Below are 17,851 nucleotides of genomic sequence, written 5' to 3' on the forward strand. Positions count from 1 at the left end.
ATTGGATTCTTTTGTCCCATAAGGTTGAAATAAGGCATCATCTCAACACAAGTAAATACAAGATGATCTAACTTGTTTTTCTCATTTGGCTGTATGCTAATTTACTTAACCTTTCGCCTCTTGATGGGCACCTAGATTATTCCCAGTCTTGACAAGCAATGCTGTAGGGAACACCCTTATTCCTATCTTTGCATAAATGATCAAGATAAGCTCTAGGATAAAGCCTCAGGAGTCAAACAGCCGAATCAAAGGGCATGTGCTTTTCGATTTCAATGGAAGACACAATTACCCTCCAAAGAGGTCATACCAATTAGACTCTTTCCCCACATCATCACTGTTCTCAAACACATTTCATTTCTACCACACTAAGAGATGAATTCCTTTTGCTATTTTCTTTTGTACTTTAAAAATCATAAGTGAAACTGAAAATCTTTTCATCTGTCTAAAAGCTTCTTGCAATTTTTTAATGACTCTGTGAACCTATAAAGTTCCTTTTTTATAGATACATCAGGAGACATTACAGACGATATTCAAAGAGAGCAATATGGAGCTGATTTACTTCCTACAAGGAAACAAATGATGAAGTATAAAAAAGTGAGGTCAGGTGTATATATTTACCCACTGATGTGACACAACACAAAAGGCCATTAACAAGCCGTTAAAACTGTAAGAGGGGAAAAGTTTTAAACTACTCCAGCAGTGCATTTTGGAAACTGGTCTCAGCTGCAGACTCGCAACAACTGAGGAAAACATACCACGAGGTGAAAGGCGCAGCATTCTCAGGCTGCAAGCTTTCCAGCATAATCTGAACCCCAGCTACAGCCAACAGAGGGTCACAGCAGCTGTATCTCTGTGCCGATAGCCAGGGACACTGCACCACCTCAAGACCATTGTCACAGGACTTCTCCAAGCCCCTTGTTATCCAGGACAAAGTGTTAGTCTTATCATAGAAGACGCTAATGTTTTCTAGAATCTCTTCATGCAATATTTATAAGTGTCTATAAGGGGAGGGGAGCAAAACCAAAACCACCTTACCTCGGGGGCCTAGCAATGCCTTGAAATAGGTACTAAGTGATGCATCAAAATTTTCCATTTTAAAACCTATTAAGAAAAACAGACATTGATTAATCTCTACTCAAAATGCTTTTATACAGTGCTTTTTCATAAAAGAACAAGAACAAATCCTTTTCAAAGAATATGCTACGGACAAGGTTATGCTGAAACTTTTTTTTAATCCCCAAAGTAACTTGTGTGCTAGGTCTAATTTGAAAATCAAAAGGAAAGACAGAATCCCGTGAATTCACTTTATAAATGAAGTGCCAGTTTTCTGAACTTCTTTTCGCAGTTCCATAAAAATGCTTTCTGTGAAGCTGGAATCTCAGTGGGGAGAAGAGTGGAACTGGATGGAAAAAGGTGGCAGACGGGAGAAGATTCCATCTGGGCAAGAACCAAAGCTTGAGGTAAGCCTGTAGCCAAGATAGGAAGAGCCATGTTGGAGAAAGGAAGGCCCCGGTGAATAGATGGTTTCCTCTGCTTGCTATTTTCATTAATTATTATTTAAAAATATTTCATGTCAGTGGTAAAAAAAATATTTAAATATTAAAAATGAAAAGAGGTGCCCCCCCCCCCAAATAATCTCATCACTTCACTCCAACCACAATCCTAAAGCCTCACTGTCAGAAGGAGCCTATGGTAACATTTCTTGGACATACCTCGAGACTTTTCTCTTCTGAGCACAAAAGGGGTCATGCCAACGGGTTTTTTTTTTATAATTGTGGATTTCAACCCATTAATAGATGATTAGGTCAACTTAGCATTAAAAAGTAGTTACAATAATATTAATCAGAGTGCTTTGCCCCTAGTGAGAATGAATATTTTCATAAATCTTTAGTGTTACTGTATCACATAAGTATGATGATATATACCTAAGTACCGTGTGCTGTGCTGAGATATAAAATATATTCTTACTGTGGAGGTTACAGTGAACAAACAAACAGAAAACAATGTTATATCAAGAAGAGTACATATTACTTGCTTTCACTTAATATAGTCTCCTATCAGTAGTTACAGATTTACCTTCATCTTCTAAGATTTTATAGCTCCCCACAACTCCCCCCCTATTTAAGATTTACATTTACAGTATAGCTAAGCATCTTTTCATATGCAATATCAACTAGATTTTCTATATTAAAGTTAGAAGGCATACATTTACTCTTCACAGAAATAACCACAAATATTTTACTTTCCCAGGGCAAAGGCAAAATTGGTTTTATTAACTAAGTAAGCTGTTAATCATTTAATGATATTTTTCTTCCTTGGCTTACCACACTGAAGTATTATGTATTCTTTGGCTAATTTCATGGATAAACTTTCCTTCATCCATGGACTAGTTACATCTGTGTCAATCCAGCCGGCAGTGAGACAGAGACAGGTGGAGCCACCAAGAACACTTAGAAGGAAGTAGTTACCAGGGTTCTGTTCTGACATCTGCCCCAGCCCTCCGGGGCGGGGAGTGGAGTGCGCAGGGAAGGTACTGACTCCCTCAACCCATGGCTGGAAACCAGGAAGCCACCAACTTCCACACATCCAAGTGCCAACAATTATACACAATCACAGTACTAGGTCACCTCTGAAATTCTGAAATTAAACAGTTTTTTTTTAACATACTGTACTCCTAAGACCATTCTGGTCCTGATCCATTTTCCTGCCCCAGACTGAACCTCTTCAGGGGACAGAAATTCTAGAAAATCTTGAGAATTGGTTAAGCTTTACATTTCCTAAGCAGAATTCCTCTTAAAAAGAATGCCATCCATTTCAGGATGCTTTATCTATTCAAAGTCCTGCAGTTGGGAAATAATTTTATTGTATCTATTTTTTCGTCATCTACCGAAAATCATCTAGAACACATAAGTTTTAGAAGACAAACATGATGTTTTTGTGAAATCGAAATCATTCTAATACAATTTAACTTTATCTGTGAGGGATGGTAGGCCATGTATATGGAGGTCACGGGGTTCCCTTTACCCCCAATCAAAAGCAAACAGGCACCAGGAGGAACAAGGTTGTGAATACCTTGACTACTGGACTGAATTACTGATGGACAAGCTGCTCACCGGGGACAAATCCACCTTCTTCCAAAATATTTTAAATCTAAGTCCTGCTTTTACTTAATGAATATAGAGCTTACTAATGGATCATATTACACATACAAAAATCAGGTATTAAGGCTGAGAGCAGGTATACAGGCCTAACAGGCTGGCAGGTGATTAGGTGGCTAAGTGCTGGGCTCTTTATCAGACCACTTGGGTTTGTTTTTTTTTTAAAGATTTTATTTATTTATTTGAGAGAGAGAGGGAGTACGTGCTCATGCATGAGCCAGGGGAGTGGCAGAGGGAGAGAGAGAAGCAGACTCCCTGCTGAGCAGAAAGCCAGACACGGGGCTCAATCCCAGGACCCCGGGATCATGAGTGAGCTGAAGGCAGATGCTTACCCGACTGAGCCACCCAGGCGCCGCAAGACCACCTGGGTTTGAAATCCTTTTTGTCCACTACTAGCAATGTGACTTTGGACAACTTATTTAACCTCTTATCTGTAATATGGTGGCAAATGTAAAGTAATTGCCTCAGAGGTTAAGAAGCTCAAATGATTTAATACACATAAGATCCCTAGAGCAGTGCCAGGCATGCAGTAAGCCCTTGATAAAGGTTTCCTACTGCATGTCTGCAACAGGTTCAACTCCATGAGGAATACTGCCAACCATCAGTGGCCACTCGTGCTTCTCAGCAAGGGCACTGCTGGCCTTCTGTCCCCGGCCCCTATGTATCCCTAATGCCATCAGTGAGCCCCCGGTCATCATGACAACCCACCCACAATGTCCCCTTCAAGTGCTAACACCCCCAGGGGGACAGCAATGGAAGGTGGGTGAGTTGATAGCATCACATGAGAGAGGAGCGGTTAATATGAGGCATTAAACATGGAAGATAAGGCTAAAATGAACACAGTGATTAGATACACAAATATCAAGCACCTACTGTGTACAAAGGATGGCTGAGCAGTGATAAACACAAAGGAGCATACCTAGACACCTAGAACAAACTAGACATTCATAGCGCGGAAAGAAGCCAGAGGTTATAAACCAAAAACAAAATAAAACTCATCCCGCGAATGAGATGATGTTAGAATGATGCATACTACAACAAGCTGTATACTTAATACTATGCTGTCAAGATACCCTTCAAATAACAGTATTCTGGGATCATTAGGAAAATACCTGACAAAGCCATAAGGCAATCATTCTAAATTTTAACCAAGAGGCCTCCCAGAGGGGCTGTAACCAGTTGCGCTGTGTTTTGTAAATGTAAGGAGGATATAGAAAAGGTGGACACAAGTAAAAAAAAAAAAAAAAAAGTCAACTATGACAGGGAACAGAGCTGTGGGAGAAAGTTGGGAGGTGGGGAGAACATGAGTGGTCTTGGAAAAAATGAGGCCCAGGAACTGGTATAATGACCTATCAGTGTAAGAACAATGCCTAGGACATCGTTCAATTTGGGAATCTAGGCTAACATCACAGCAACAAAGAGCAGCTTGATTAAATGTAAGGTAAAATTTCAGCCCAAGCATCCTGAAGTCAGCAGCAGGTTACCAGAAGCAACTGTGAAATTTAGTATTTGGAGATATTAAAGAACTCTGTTACAAGCCATCTGTCTGGCGCAATCCCCGCCTAACCCCATCTTGGACAGAGGCCCCGAGCAAGCTGGCAGGCGAGAGTACTCCTGTGACTCTAAGATGGGACAGCTCTACAAAAGCGCACACAACACGTGATTTTCTCAGTCACAGCACTTCTCTTCTTGGACTGCATTTCTTCACGCGAGAATTCTTAGCTTGGGTTGGTAGAACTTCTCACAGTCAAACTTAGGAACACGTGAAACAGCGAGCAAAACATTCTCTGCAAGAACATACGTGGAGAATAACAAGAGAGAGGTGGCTTACTCCTGAAAGGTCCACGGGGATGGGGGAGAAAGGATGGGCAGAGGTGGCCCCTGGCACGCAGGTCCTTACTCAGTGGAGTCCTGTCTGTGAACCACAAGGCCTGCTTCCGGGCTGGACTTGGCCTTGTGCAATGATTCCCCCAAACTCTCCCTCTCCCACGCTCACAGCTGGATGTGGATGGTAACCCTGTCAGACGCAGGTGTTTTGTTTTTACACAGGTTACCAAGGGACTGTCGCCAAAGGTTTACTTTCATCGTTTACTCAGCATCAGCTCACATTTCTGTCTGACCAGCCACGTTATCCGGCATCCCTCCATACCATGTATTCACTTTCTCATTCATGCCGTACGCTTACCAAGTGCCTACTACGTGCCAGGCACATGGGCCCTGACGGATGCCGCAGGGAACAAGATGAAATTCCAGGCTGGCAGAGAAACACACACGTATAGAATCTGTTATGTAAAGGGACTGTTAGCAAGAAAGTAATACAGCAGGGGAAAGGGGGTGGGATCATGGGGCAGGATCTACCTCGGAAGATGTACTTAGAGAAGGCCGCCCCGAGGAGGTGACAAGACAGCAGACACCTGGATGGACAGAGCACCAAGGCAAAGGGCATTCCAGTTAGAGGGACAGGTGAATGCAAGCGCCCCAAGGCCAGGGTGTGTGTGGCATGTTCAAAGACCACAGGCTAGTGGATGACAGCAATGCAGGAGGCCTCCTGTCCTCCACTCCCTGCCTGGCACCCGGAGCTTGCTCAGTGGCGGTCCACAGACAGTAACCACATGGCACAGCTTGCGAGAGCACGTGGCCAAAAAGGTTGGGAGCAGAAGATGCCAAACCTTAATTGCTCTCACCACCACCGTCTCCTCATCCTCCTGGCTGCAGGCTGCTTGCCAGCACCATGCCCTTTTCCTCCTCATCTCCCTTGCTGAGCCACAGGAACAGTACAAAAGGTCTCAGCAAATGAATTCTCCACGGCCAGGCAGGGCAGGCCGCCCTGCTGGGTGAATTGGGCACTTGCCGAGTGGACGGTGGGCCCAAATCTACTCTTTGGTATTTTTCTCAAGGAATAGGAGAGACAAAGGGCCCTGGACAAACCCCTGACGCTCTGCAGAAGACACTCAACTATGCTGCCAGGTCTGCGCACTGCCTGACGGTTGCAGTCCCCCTTCTCCCAGGCTGCCCAGGGGCCAGAGACATCCCTCCTCGGTAATCCGAGTCACCCTACGGGCAGCTTGGGCAAGCTGGGCCAAGTGGGAACACAGCTGCTCCGTACAATTGTACTAGCAGGGACCAAGCCCAGGCACAGGGCCCATGGTAGAGGAGCTTTGGTCCGAAATGAAGCAAAAGAATAAGCCATTCTTTGATCTGGCTGGTTCCCCACACAGACAGGAAAAGGGGTGGTCAGCACCTCCCAGGAACCAGGCCACACTGACATCAGGCCAAGCATCGCTTCCCCATCCTCTGTAACCCCAAATCTCTGATGCCCACTCAACCTACAGGGTTTCTCAGAATTACAGGTCATGATGGAAAGCAACAGGGTCTGTTAAAAAAAAAATTCTAACCGTAACAGTATTCAAAGTATTCACTAGTTCATTCATAGGCCACACAGAAAAAATAATGACAATAAAAATGGGATAAGGGTAGAAATCAGAGGCAAGTAAATTAGAATAGATTTTATAGGGGCACCTGGATGGCTCAGTCGGTTCAGTGTCCCGCTCTTGATTTCTGCTCAGGTCATGATCTCAGGGTTGCGATATCGAACCCTGTGTTGGGCTCCACGCTGAGCGTGGAGTCTGCTTAAGATTCTCTCTCTCCCTCTGCCCCTCCATCCCCCCCCCCAAAAAAGAAAAAGAATAGATTTTAAAGAATTCCTCTTTTATGCACATTTTCCAAAAGATCCTCTTAGTTGCAAGCCACTTCCCATTATCAAGTTCTGGGGTGTGGTAACCATGCGACTGTATTATAATTGTGCCTCACTGTAAGTATCTCACTAAAAAAATTAATTAATGGGGGCTGGTCACTCCTATAAATTACCCTAGATTATAAGAAGGTGTGAGACAGTTCAGCATACCTGCACCTGAATCAATTATTTTAATTTTATTTTATTATGTTGTGTTAATCACCATACATTACATCATTAGTTTCTGATGTAGTGTTCCATGATTCATGGTTTGTGTATAACACCCGGTGCTCCATTCAATATGTGCCCTCTTTAATACCCATCACCAGGCTAACCCATCCCCCTCCCCGCCTCCCCTATCAATTATTTTTTTAAAAGATTTTATTTACTCACTTTGAAAGAGAGAGAGAGAGCACACACACAAGCGGAGGGAAGGGCAGACGGAGAGGGAGAAGCAGACTCTCCACTGAGCAGAGAGCCCCGATGATGCGGGACTCGATCCCAGGACCCTGAGATCATGACCGAGCTGAAGGCACACGCTTAACCGACTGAGCTACCCAGGCTCCCCTGAATCAAGTATTAATTCTGTGTCCTGGAGCAAGTTCCTGCCACACATACTAACAGTTACAGGAGTGAGGTGCACCTCAGGCCTGAATGCAAGAAAACATCGGCACTACCACAGCACGAAATGCAGAAACCTGAACATACTGATGTAAGCAGAACACAAAAGGGCAAAAACAGCATCCTCCAAAGAGAGCCCTGCTCATGTGGAAAACCCATCTGTCAGCTCCCTCCAGGAGCAGTATGCCCAGGTGAATCATCTGCGTGAGGTTAAATAAGCATTAGTGTGCTCTTTGATCTATTACAAAAAGAGTTTACTGGAGGCTTGTCTGAAAAAAGATACCACACTAAGCTTTAAGCAAATCAGTTGCACCCCCCTCCTTTCCATTTGGCTCCCAAGAGGGATCACAGAATGTGAGAGAATGGCGGGGTGGGGGTGGTGACAACAGAGGGTGCTGGGGTTAATGAGAGATGGCGTTGAAAGTTCTTCCATCATAGCTCTCAAGATGAGTTTTCGGTCTCACCATGCTCAGCAACTGAAAAGTATTAAGATCTTAGGGCAAATCTGTTTTAAAAGACATCAAGATTTTTTTAAAATTTACTATAGTAAAGAATGTTAATTTCCTAAACTCACAGGTAAGTAGTAAAGATCTCTAGGGTCAAGTCTTGGCTCTTCTTGCTGCTAAGGTGATGGTAGTAGGCAGCAGTCAGTTTGCTGTGAAAACTCCCTTTCCTACAAAATCAGTCGAGTCAGACATGGCTTTTGGCTTACAGATGTGTTTACTGCAGACATTTAACAACTGTTCAGCATAACTTCCTCATCATACCCAGTTTTATTTATTCTTTGAATTGTCACAGTTCACCTAAACCCGAGCCAATTGAGTTGACGAGCTACAAGGGGTCAGGATGAACTCTCCCTTCACTTTCTCTTCTACCCATTCATCTCTTTAACAGTCAACTTGTGTTAGGCAGGCATGGGAACTTTCTTCAAGCTGACTGCCAATAACACGAAAAATTAAATAGTGCTTTAATTTGGTAGTCACAACACTCTTTCCTGCATTTAGAAAGGTTTTTCTAAGGTTGGAAAAAAATCAGCCCCACAATGAGAGAAGGAACATAAACCATACCTTGCTCAAAAATGTTAAAATATAAAATATAAAAACACTGTCATAAAGACCACAAGGGGAAGAACGTCTAAGTACTAGCAAGCTTCCAGATATGAAAGTAAACTGACAAGAGAGGGCACCTGGGTGGCTCAGTTGGTTAAGCGACTGCCTTCGGCTCAGGTCATGATCCTGGAGTCCCGGGATCGAGTCCCGCATCAGGCTCCCTGCTCGGCAGGGAGTCTGCTTCTCCCTCTGACCCTCCTCCCTCTCCTGCTCTCTCTCTCATTCTCTCAAATAAATAAATAAAATCTTAAAAAAAAAAAAAAAAACTGACAAGAGAATTCCTTTAGAATTCTCGAATTTAAATAGATAACTCCGGATTAAATCTTGGTTCAAGAGAACTTATCTGCCACATCAACAGTGGTATTGTCACTCTGCCAACCCACGAATCTATGCTTATTCTTTTCTCCTGTAGAATTCCCATACTTTCTAACTTCCATTCTAAGGGCGTAACAAACTCTTAATACTCTGATACAATCATGTTGCTTACCATACACCACACATGTAGGGAGAGAACGCAGTCCTATTCAGGGCTTTGGATAAGTAACTGCAAAATTAGGGCACTAATACGCACTACAAAGGATAGCTTCAGGTTAGCTCTATGGTTAAAGAAATCTCAACAGCCTCACTCTGGTATAGTGTCCAACGTGGGGGTGGGGTGGATTTTAAATGTTGCAATAATCAATTTTCCTTACTACAAAGATTAGATAGGTTAAAAGAGAAGTGCCTATCTCTCACTCCTTGGTTGCCACCAGTTAATTAAGAAGTACTATTTTTTTTAAAGATTTTATTTATTTATTTGAGAGAGAGAGAATGAGAGACAGAGAGCACGAGAGGGAAGAGGGTTAGAGGGAGAAGCAGACCCCCCGCTGAGCAGGGAGCCCGATGCAGGACTCGATCCCGGGACTCCAGGATCATGACCTGAGCGAAGGCAGTCGCTTAACCAACTGAGCCACCCAGGTGCCCCAAGAAGTACTATTTTAACTACTGCTAGAGAAGGACAGTCTTCTAAACCAGTGGAGTCACCCCCCTGTGGCTTTGTTTTCAAGTGAATTATCTGTGGGTCTTTCCTCCATGCTCTCCCTTAGTCTTCACTTCCAACCCCTTCTCCCAGGCCCAGATTAGATGTTACAAAGACTCCCTGTTGGCCTCTTGTAGCTTTGCAGGTCTTGACAACTCATTTAGCATATATCAACTTCAACTTTGAGAGGGCTTGGATACTTACGTTTTCAGGTATTATGGGAACACACTCTGTACCTCCTTAGGTAAGCCCAAATCCCTCAAAGGGCAAGTACTCCAATTTGTTCTATGCATGCAACAATTATCTATTGGTGATACTATAAATGAGGAGATAAACCTATTATGAAATAAAAGAGGGAAAACAGCATCATGCAGTGATACACAGGAGCCCCCAACGGCAGCTTCCTAAAACACAGACTAAGTCCTACTTACAGAGGTGTTCCCCAGAGAAGAGCTCTAAAGGAGTTGTTCTCCTCATAAGGTGTGAAAGAAACTATAACAAAACACCAAAAATGATTAACACACACGCTCCCCTCTTAAACAGTCGAGGGAATTTCTTCCCCACTCGGCAGAGATGTATTTTTCTAATTTTGGAAGGCAATACATAAATATAATCAATCTGAGAAATTCAGGTGTAGATGATTTTTTTCAGCAGTGGGAAGAGGGAGAGTAACAAAACCTTCAAACTTTTTTCTAGGGGAATCTTTATTCACAGCTAAAGAACAGCACATGCCATCAAATTCAAAGCTCTTTCCGCAGTTCCAGGAGGGGGAGAAAAGGGCCCCACACGCCATCCCACTTACCCAACAAACATTTGGAGAGGGGTTCACTGAACGAAGTTACTCTTGTAGGACAACTTGGTCAAAGAAGAACAAGAAGGGGTAATGACTTTTGCTTAGGTAAAGCACACTGTCATGTGGAAAAAGACAATGCTAATCTACACACACAACTCCCCTTGCCAGTGGATGAAGGCCAGATTGCTGCAGATGGACTTGGAACTCTGCTCTCACAGAGTTCTGCTGACAAGAACTAGTTAATCACCACAAGGCTGCAGTGCGAAACAAGGCAAAAGATCAAGCCCTGGGACTGGGTCATCCCTGGGACTGGTTTTATTTCTGTGCTCCCAATAATTCTCAGAGAATGACTGCCCTTCTCTCTACCAGTCATCTGAAAGGTGGCTGACTCACTGAATTAACAAATACTTAACAAGTGCCTACCATAATGCCAACCAGCATACTGCTTGACTGGGAGATCAACAGATACAGATACAGATACAGACACTACAGATCTACTACTGACCCCCCCCTTCTTGAAAGTAGTATACAGTGTGCAAAGACACCTGTTGAGTCTGTCACTTCTGGGTAGCAGTGGTTAGGAGCACACACCCTGGAGCTGTACAGCTTGCGTTCAAATCCCTGCTCCACCACTCACTAGCCATGTGATCTTGGGCAAGTGACTCACCCTTTTATGCCCTGGTTTTTTTATAAAATAAATGTAATTACAGGGGCATGTGGCTGGCTCAGTCAGTAGAGCATATGACTTTTGATCTTGGGATTGTGAGTTCAAGCCCCATGTTGGGCGTAGAGGTTACTTAAAAAAAATTTTTTTTTTAAAGTAATTTAAAGTAATTTTAAAGTAATTTTTTTAAAGTAATACCTTCCCTCATGTTAATAAATAAATACATACCAAATACTCAGGATGGTGAATGCCTGGCACACAATATAGGTTGCAAACATGTTTGTATTATTATCATCTTACAAAGACCTTTGCCATTACCAAATTCACATTCAATAGTTACGAAAAAGTTTTGCTAAGCCACGAATCAGAGTTCCCTGGAAAGGCCATGGGCAATGAAATGTGCCCACATCCACCACTCACAGCTCTGATATTCTCTATTTTGGATGAATCACATGCCATAATGATTCCTGTGAATATGGAGATTTTTGAGTCTCTAGATAAATTCCTCTGGAATGTTAAGGGGATATTGTCATTGACTCCTCTGTGGATGGAAGAGAAAATCAGTATGGTTCATACCATCTTTAGCACAGTGGAAGGAGGTCTGTACCTGAGATGCTTTTTTTGTCCTCCTAGCAACTAACACGTAGAAGATGCCCAATAAATTTATTCATTTACTACAACTGGGGAGGTGGCTGAGTTGACGAAGGTCACAGGACTTGGGTAGAGACAAAATGTGAGGCCAAGTCTCCTACCCTATGATCTACTGCTCTTAAAACAGCCCATGTAGGGGCACCAGTTAAGCATCCAACTCTTGCTTTCAGCTCAGGTCATGATCTCATGGGTCGTGAGATCCAGCCTCACGTCAGGCTCAACGCTCAGTGGGGAGTCTGCTGGAAGATTCTCTCCTTCTGTCCCTCCACCTACTCGTGTGAGTGCTCTCTCTCTAAAATAAATAAATCTTTAAAACAAAAACAAAACAGCCCATGTAAACTTTCACAGAAGCATCTTCATATACTTATTAAAAGGATGGTGACAATATGTATCAACATCCATGAGAGTAAGATAATTAATTTTATGTTAAATAACATTATCAAAAAATAACATTATCAAGTTAAAAAACCAAAAACCAGTTGTATCCACCTATGCTGCTCAGTAACAGAAGCCAAAGAAATCTTCCCTAGAGGGGAAGATGATGGAAAAAGGGGCAGCAAAATCCTCCTTGCCTCCTTTTCATATGCCTGTCACCACTTCCACTGTATCTCAATCAGTGATTAAAATTACAGGCTTATTGTTTAAATGATGTGATTATCAGTTATACTGTAATTATCTGTTCATTTGTTCACAATCCCAATTAAGCTCTAAGCTCTTTAAGGGCAAACCTCTGATGTTCCCATTTGCAGCTCCAGAGAGCCTGGATCCGATGCCTGACAGGTGGCTGATTACTGGTTGAAACTACGAATGAATGAGGGAATGAATGCATGCCTCCATGCCTTTTAGAGTTTCCTATCAAAGAGTTCTCAATTTTGTCTGCATCGAGAATCACCTAGAAGCTTTAAAAAACAGACACTGTGATCCCACCCCTAGAAATTCCGATTCAGTAGTCTAGAGGCTGAGAAATTCATCTTTTTGAAACGTTACTTGGTTAATTTAGATGAACAGCCTTCTCTGGGAACCACTGCTATATATATATGTATGTGTGTGTATATACGTATATATGTATATATGTGTGTGTGTGTATGTACATATAGATTAATAAATTGGACTTTTGGATGCTAATAAATCCCCTGCAGTTCTTGAAGTTCTGTTGCCCAGACGGTATCCATATATTGCATTACACTGACAGAGTCTAGACAAGGACTATGGTCTCAAGGACAAACTATTTTTCCTTCTAACAAATTTTGTTACAATTCCCTGTTTGCTCTAACTCCACCACGACTGCTCTCTGAAGCTGTTAAATCTTGCAGTAATTTGTTCCTCAGCAACAGAGGCAAGGCTTAGAAGCTCACAGGTCAGTGACACTGAGAGGGGAGGTTCTTCAAAGTCAACTCTCCCTTCTCTTGCTGGCTTTCCATTTGGTTCCAACACATGACCAAGGCACCAAGTGGAGCTCGGCCCTAAAGCATAAATGCTGCCTCTACCCCGATTAAATTGGAACTGGGAAGGAAATGAAAAGGTCTGTTTTGGTTATGAAATTGGTTATGAAATTTGGTTAGAAAAAAATATGACACTTTTATTTATTTATTTATTTTTAAGATTATTCATTTATTTATTTGAGAGAGAGAGAATGAGAGAGAGAGCATGAGAGGGAGGAGGGTCAGAGGGAGAAGCAGACTCCCTGCCGAGCAGGGAGCCCGATGCGGGACTCGATCCTGGGACTCCAGGATCATGACCTGAGCCGAAGGCAGTCGCTCAACCAACTGAGCCACCCAGGCGCCCAAAATATGACACTTTTATTACCAGAGTGAGGCTTAACGAACAAGGAAGCTAAAACTTATTGATTACTGCAAATCCAGCTTTTCAAAGACTCAGTAAGGTATTATCCTCATTTTTAGATGAGGAAACAAAAGTTCGGAGAGTTCAGATAACTTGGTCAAACAACAAAAAGGGCCATTTACTTATTCCGCAGGTTATAGACTTGGGGTGGCCAACTGTCCTGGTTTATTGGAACTTAAGGGTTTCCCAGGTTACAAAATAAGTAGGGGGCGGGAAACAAAAACAAAGCAACCCCAGGAAAACCCCAGGCACACTGAGAAGAGCTGCTTACTCTACTCTGTCCACATCTTGGGCTCTTTGCAGTTCACCATGCAGCTGATTTTTTTTAAAGTACATCTTCAGGCTATCATTTTGTCAGTTTATGTATTTCAAAATGCCACCTATGAAAATGAAAACCACAAACCTTTCTATATCTCACAGTACCCAAGACTGGTTTTTTTCCTGTAAAAAAAGTAAAACTGCTTTTATGATACAATATAGCATGGAAATTTTTCTACATAAGAATTTCTGCAAACTTTTGTTTCAAAATAGCAGTCGAGTCCAGGAATGGGTAGGTACTGACCCCTGGGCCTCTCTGCACGCCCTCGAGCCCATTGGCACAGCTCAAAGGGCTGCCAGCCGGCTGGGATGGGCTCCTCCCAGAGCTGCACACCAGGTCAAGTGCTCTGGCCGGAAGGGAAGGCAGTTTCACAATTTTACAACTTCCTCCTTTTGTATAGAAGCCCAGAGACAGCCAGTTGGCACCACTGAGAAGTAGTGCGCAAAGGGTTTTCATATGTCAGGAGGACCACCTAGCAGCAAGTCAGCATTGCTCAAATAGCTCTGGCCCTGTCTCTTGACAAGATCCACGTAACACTCACTAGGATGGCTATAAACATAGACAACTGCAAATGCTGGTGAGAATAGGGAGAAACTGGAACACGCAGACATTGCTGGTAGGACTGTCACCTGATTCCTCAAAAAGTGAAACACAGAGCTACCTTAACATCAGCAATTCTACCTCTAGGTAGATACCCAAGAGAAATGAAAATATATGTCCACATAAAAACCTGCACACAAATATTCACAGTGGCATCATTTACAATAGCCAAAAAATGGGAACAATCCAAAAATCCATCCACTGATGAACAAAACACATCCACACAATGGAATGTTCTTTAGCCATTAAAGGAAGGAAGTATTGATACATACATGCCACAACCTGAATGAACCTTGAAAACATTATGCTAAGTAAAAGAATCCAGACACAAAAGGTCACATATTGTATGACTCCACTTACATGAAATGTCCACAATGGGCAAATCCATACAAAGAACACTAGTTAGTGGTTGCCTGGAGCTGGGGGAAGGATGGGGGTGGGGGGAGTGTAAAGTGCTGACCTATGTGGTGTTTTTGAGGTAATAAAAATGCTTTGAAATTAGATGCACTTCAAATAAAAACTTTAAAAAAGTAGAACTACTTTTAAAAAAAAGTTTAAAAATTTTGCATACTCAAGCCTACTTCTAGAAATCCTTATACTAAGGAAATAAAAGCTGAAGTGCATTACAATTTACCTATAGGACTGTCATCAATGACATATGTAACAGAAGAAAAATGAGGGGTGGGGGTGGTTTAAATATCCATCTAGAAGTACCAGCTAAATAAACTGTGGTACAAATATGTAATATTAAGCTACCATTAAAACAAAATTATTGGTTATTTAGAGAAATGAAAACCTATGCTTACACAAAAACCTGTACCTGGTTCACAGCAGCTTTATCTGTAATAGCCAAAAACTGGAAACAATCATACCATGAAACATTACTCAGCAATAAAAAAGAGCACTCTATTGATAGACATTAACAACCTGGAAGTTCCAGAGAATTATGCTGAGTGAAAAAACCCAATCCATTTATATAGCAATTTTGAAATGACAAACTTACAGAGGTGAAGAAGAGAGGAGTGGCTGCCTGCGGTTAGAGATGGTGCGAAGGCAGGAGGGAAGAGATGTGGCTAGAAAAGTCTGTAGCTTGAGGGTAACAATGTAAGTATCCTGCTTGTGACACAGAACTACAGTTCTGCAGGGGGAAACTGGGAAAAAGGCACTTGAGATCTCTATTAATCTCAAAATAAAAAGTTTAATTAAAAAAAAGATCCGGGTGCCTGGGTGGCTCAGTTGGTTGAGCGACTGCCTTCGGCTCAGGTCATGATCCTGGAGTCCCTGGATCGAGTCCCGCATCGGGCTCCCTGCTCGGCGGGGAGTCTGCTTTGCCCTCTGACCCTATCCCCTCTCATGTGTTCTCTCTCATTCTCTCTCTCTCAAAATAAATAAATAAAATCTTAAAAAAAAAAAAAAAAAGATCCATATGGGGCACCTAGGTAGCTCAGTTGGTTAAGCGTCTGCCTTCAGCTCAGGTCATGATCCCAGGGTCCTGGGATTGAGCCCCGTGTTGGGTTCCTTGTTCAGAGGGGTGTCTACTTCTCCCTCTGCTCCTCCCCCACCCCACTACTCATGCTCACTCTCTCAAATAAATAAAATCTTTTTTAAAAAATCCACAAAAGTGAGGAAAACAAACCAATAAGAAAGATTAAACATTTGATTTTTTTTTAATTAACAAATAATATATTATTTGTTTCAGGGGTACCGGTCTGTGATTCATCAGTCTTACACAGTTCACAGCACTCACCATAGTACATACCCTTCCCAATGTCCATCACCCAGCCACCGCATCCATCCCTCCCCCTCCACTCCAGCAACTCTCAGTTTGTTTCCTGAGATTAAGAGTCTCCTATGGTTTGTCTCCCTCTCTGGTTTTGTCGTTTCATTTTTCCTCCCTTCCCCTATGATTCTCTGTCTTGTTTCTCAAATTCCTCTATCAGTGAGATCATTTGATACTTGTCTTTCTCTGATGGACTTATTTCGCTTAGCATAATACCCTCTAGTTCCATCCACGTCATTGCAAATGCAAGATTTCAATTTTTTGATAGCTGCATAATATTCCATTGTGTATATATATATATACCACATCTTCTTTATCCATTCATCTGTCGATGGATATCTAGGCTCTTTCCATAGTTTGGCTATTGTGGACATTGCTGCTATAAACATTGGGGTGCAGGTGCCCCTTCAGATCACCACATTTGCATCTTTGGAGTAAATACCCGGTAGTGCAATTGTTGGGTCGTAGGGTAGCTCTATTTTCAACTTTTTGAGGAACCTCCATACGGTTTTCCAGAGTGGCTGCACCAGCTTGCATTCCCACCAACAGTGTAGGAGGGTTCCCCTTTCTCCACATCCTCACCAACATCTGTCATTTCCTGACTTGTTAATTTTAGCCATTCTGACTGGTGTGAGGTGGTATCTCATTGAGGTTTTGATTTGGATTTCCCTGATGCCGAGGGATATTGAGCACTTTTTCATGTGTCTGTTGGCCATTTGGATGTCTTCTTTGGAAAAATGTCTGTTCATGTCTTCTGCCCACTTCTTGATTGGATTATTTGTTCTTTGGATGTTGAGTTTGAAAAGTTCTTTATAGATTTTGGATACTAGCCCTTTATCTGATATGTCATTTGCAATTATCTTCTCCCATTCTGTCGGTTGTCTTTTGGTTTTGACTGTTTCCTTTGTTGTTAAGCATTTGACTTTAAAAAAATTCAAATACCATACCCTACATCCCCACTCCAATCCAATGACACATGGCTGTGACTTTCTGGCATGTGTAACCGTAAAGGAAGGTTTGTGCTGGAAAGGAACTCTCTGAACTAGGACTCCATTCGTGAAAGCTTAACCCCTGACCAAAGTGCTGGTATTTTAATTAAGTTTAATTTTCAGTCTAATGTAGCTTCTTGGTAAATGCTTATTTATATCCAGACTACTCAGGCTATGGGGAATACTGTTTTGATTAGTGTCATGTTCTGATTCACTTTAAGGGATCACAGAGCTCACATGGACCAGTTTTCATAGAATAAGAAAATCACTAAATATATCAAATAAAATCTTCCTTGGGGCACCTGGCTGGCTGAGTCGGTAGGGCATGTGACTCTTGATCTCAGGGTTTTGAGTTCAAGCCCCACACTGGGTATAGAGCTTACTTAAAAACAACAACAACAAAAAAACCCAAACACTAATAAAATCTTCCTAAATAACACTTATGATTTTATGATTTTATTTAATAAAATTTATGATGATTCAGAGGCATTCTGTGATGTTTGAGTGTTTCAGAGTCAGAATTATGAATGCCAAATCCCATTTTTCAGGACTGCAGATGAGAAGGCATAGATAA

General features: G+C 42.3%; 1 protein-coding gene across 4 annotated transcripts in view; it reads right to left on the reverse strand.

The window, feature by feature from the left end:
- ELOVL5 (ELOVL fatty acid elongase 5) overlaps window positions 1–17,851 on the reverse strand; it is an 84,761-nt gene that overhangs the window by 32,562 nt on the left and 34,348 nt on the right. For all 4 annotated transcript variants that reach the window (XM_034991487.1, XM_034991488.1, XM_034991490.1 and 1 more), the window contains one exon: window positions 1,036–1,101. In XM_034991487.1, the coding sequence (XP_034847378.1) occupies window positions 1,036–1,093 (58 nt within the window). In that variant the 5' untranslated portion in view covers window positions 1,094–1,101. The remainder of the gene's footprint in view (window positions 1–1,035; window positions 1,102–17,851) is intronic.

This window comes from Mirounga leonina, unplaced genomic scaffold (assembly GCF_011800145.1).
Source record: "Mirounga leonina isolate KUSES-001 unplaced genomic scaffold, KU_Mleo_1.0 Mir_53, whole genome shotgun sequence".
Lineage (NCBI taxonomy): Eukaryota > Metazoa > Chordata > Mammalia > Carnivora > Phocidae > Mirounga > Mirounga leonina.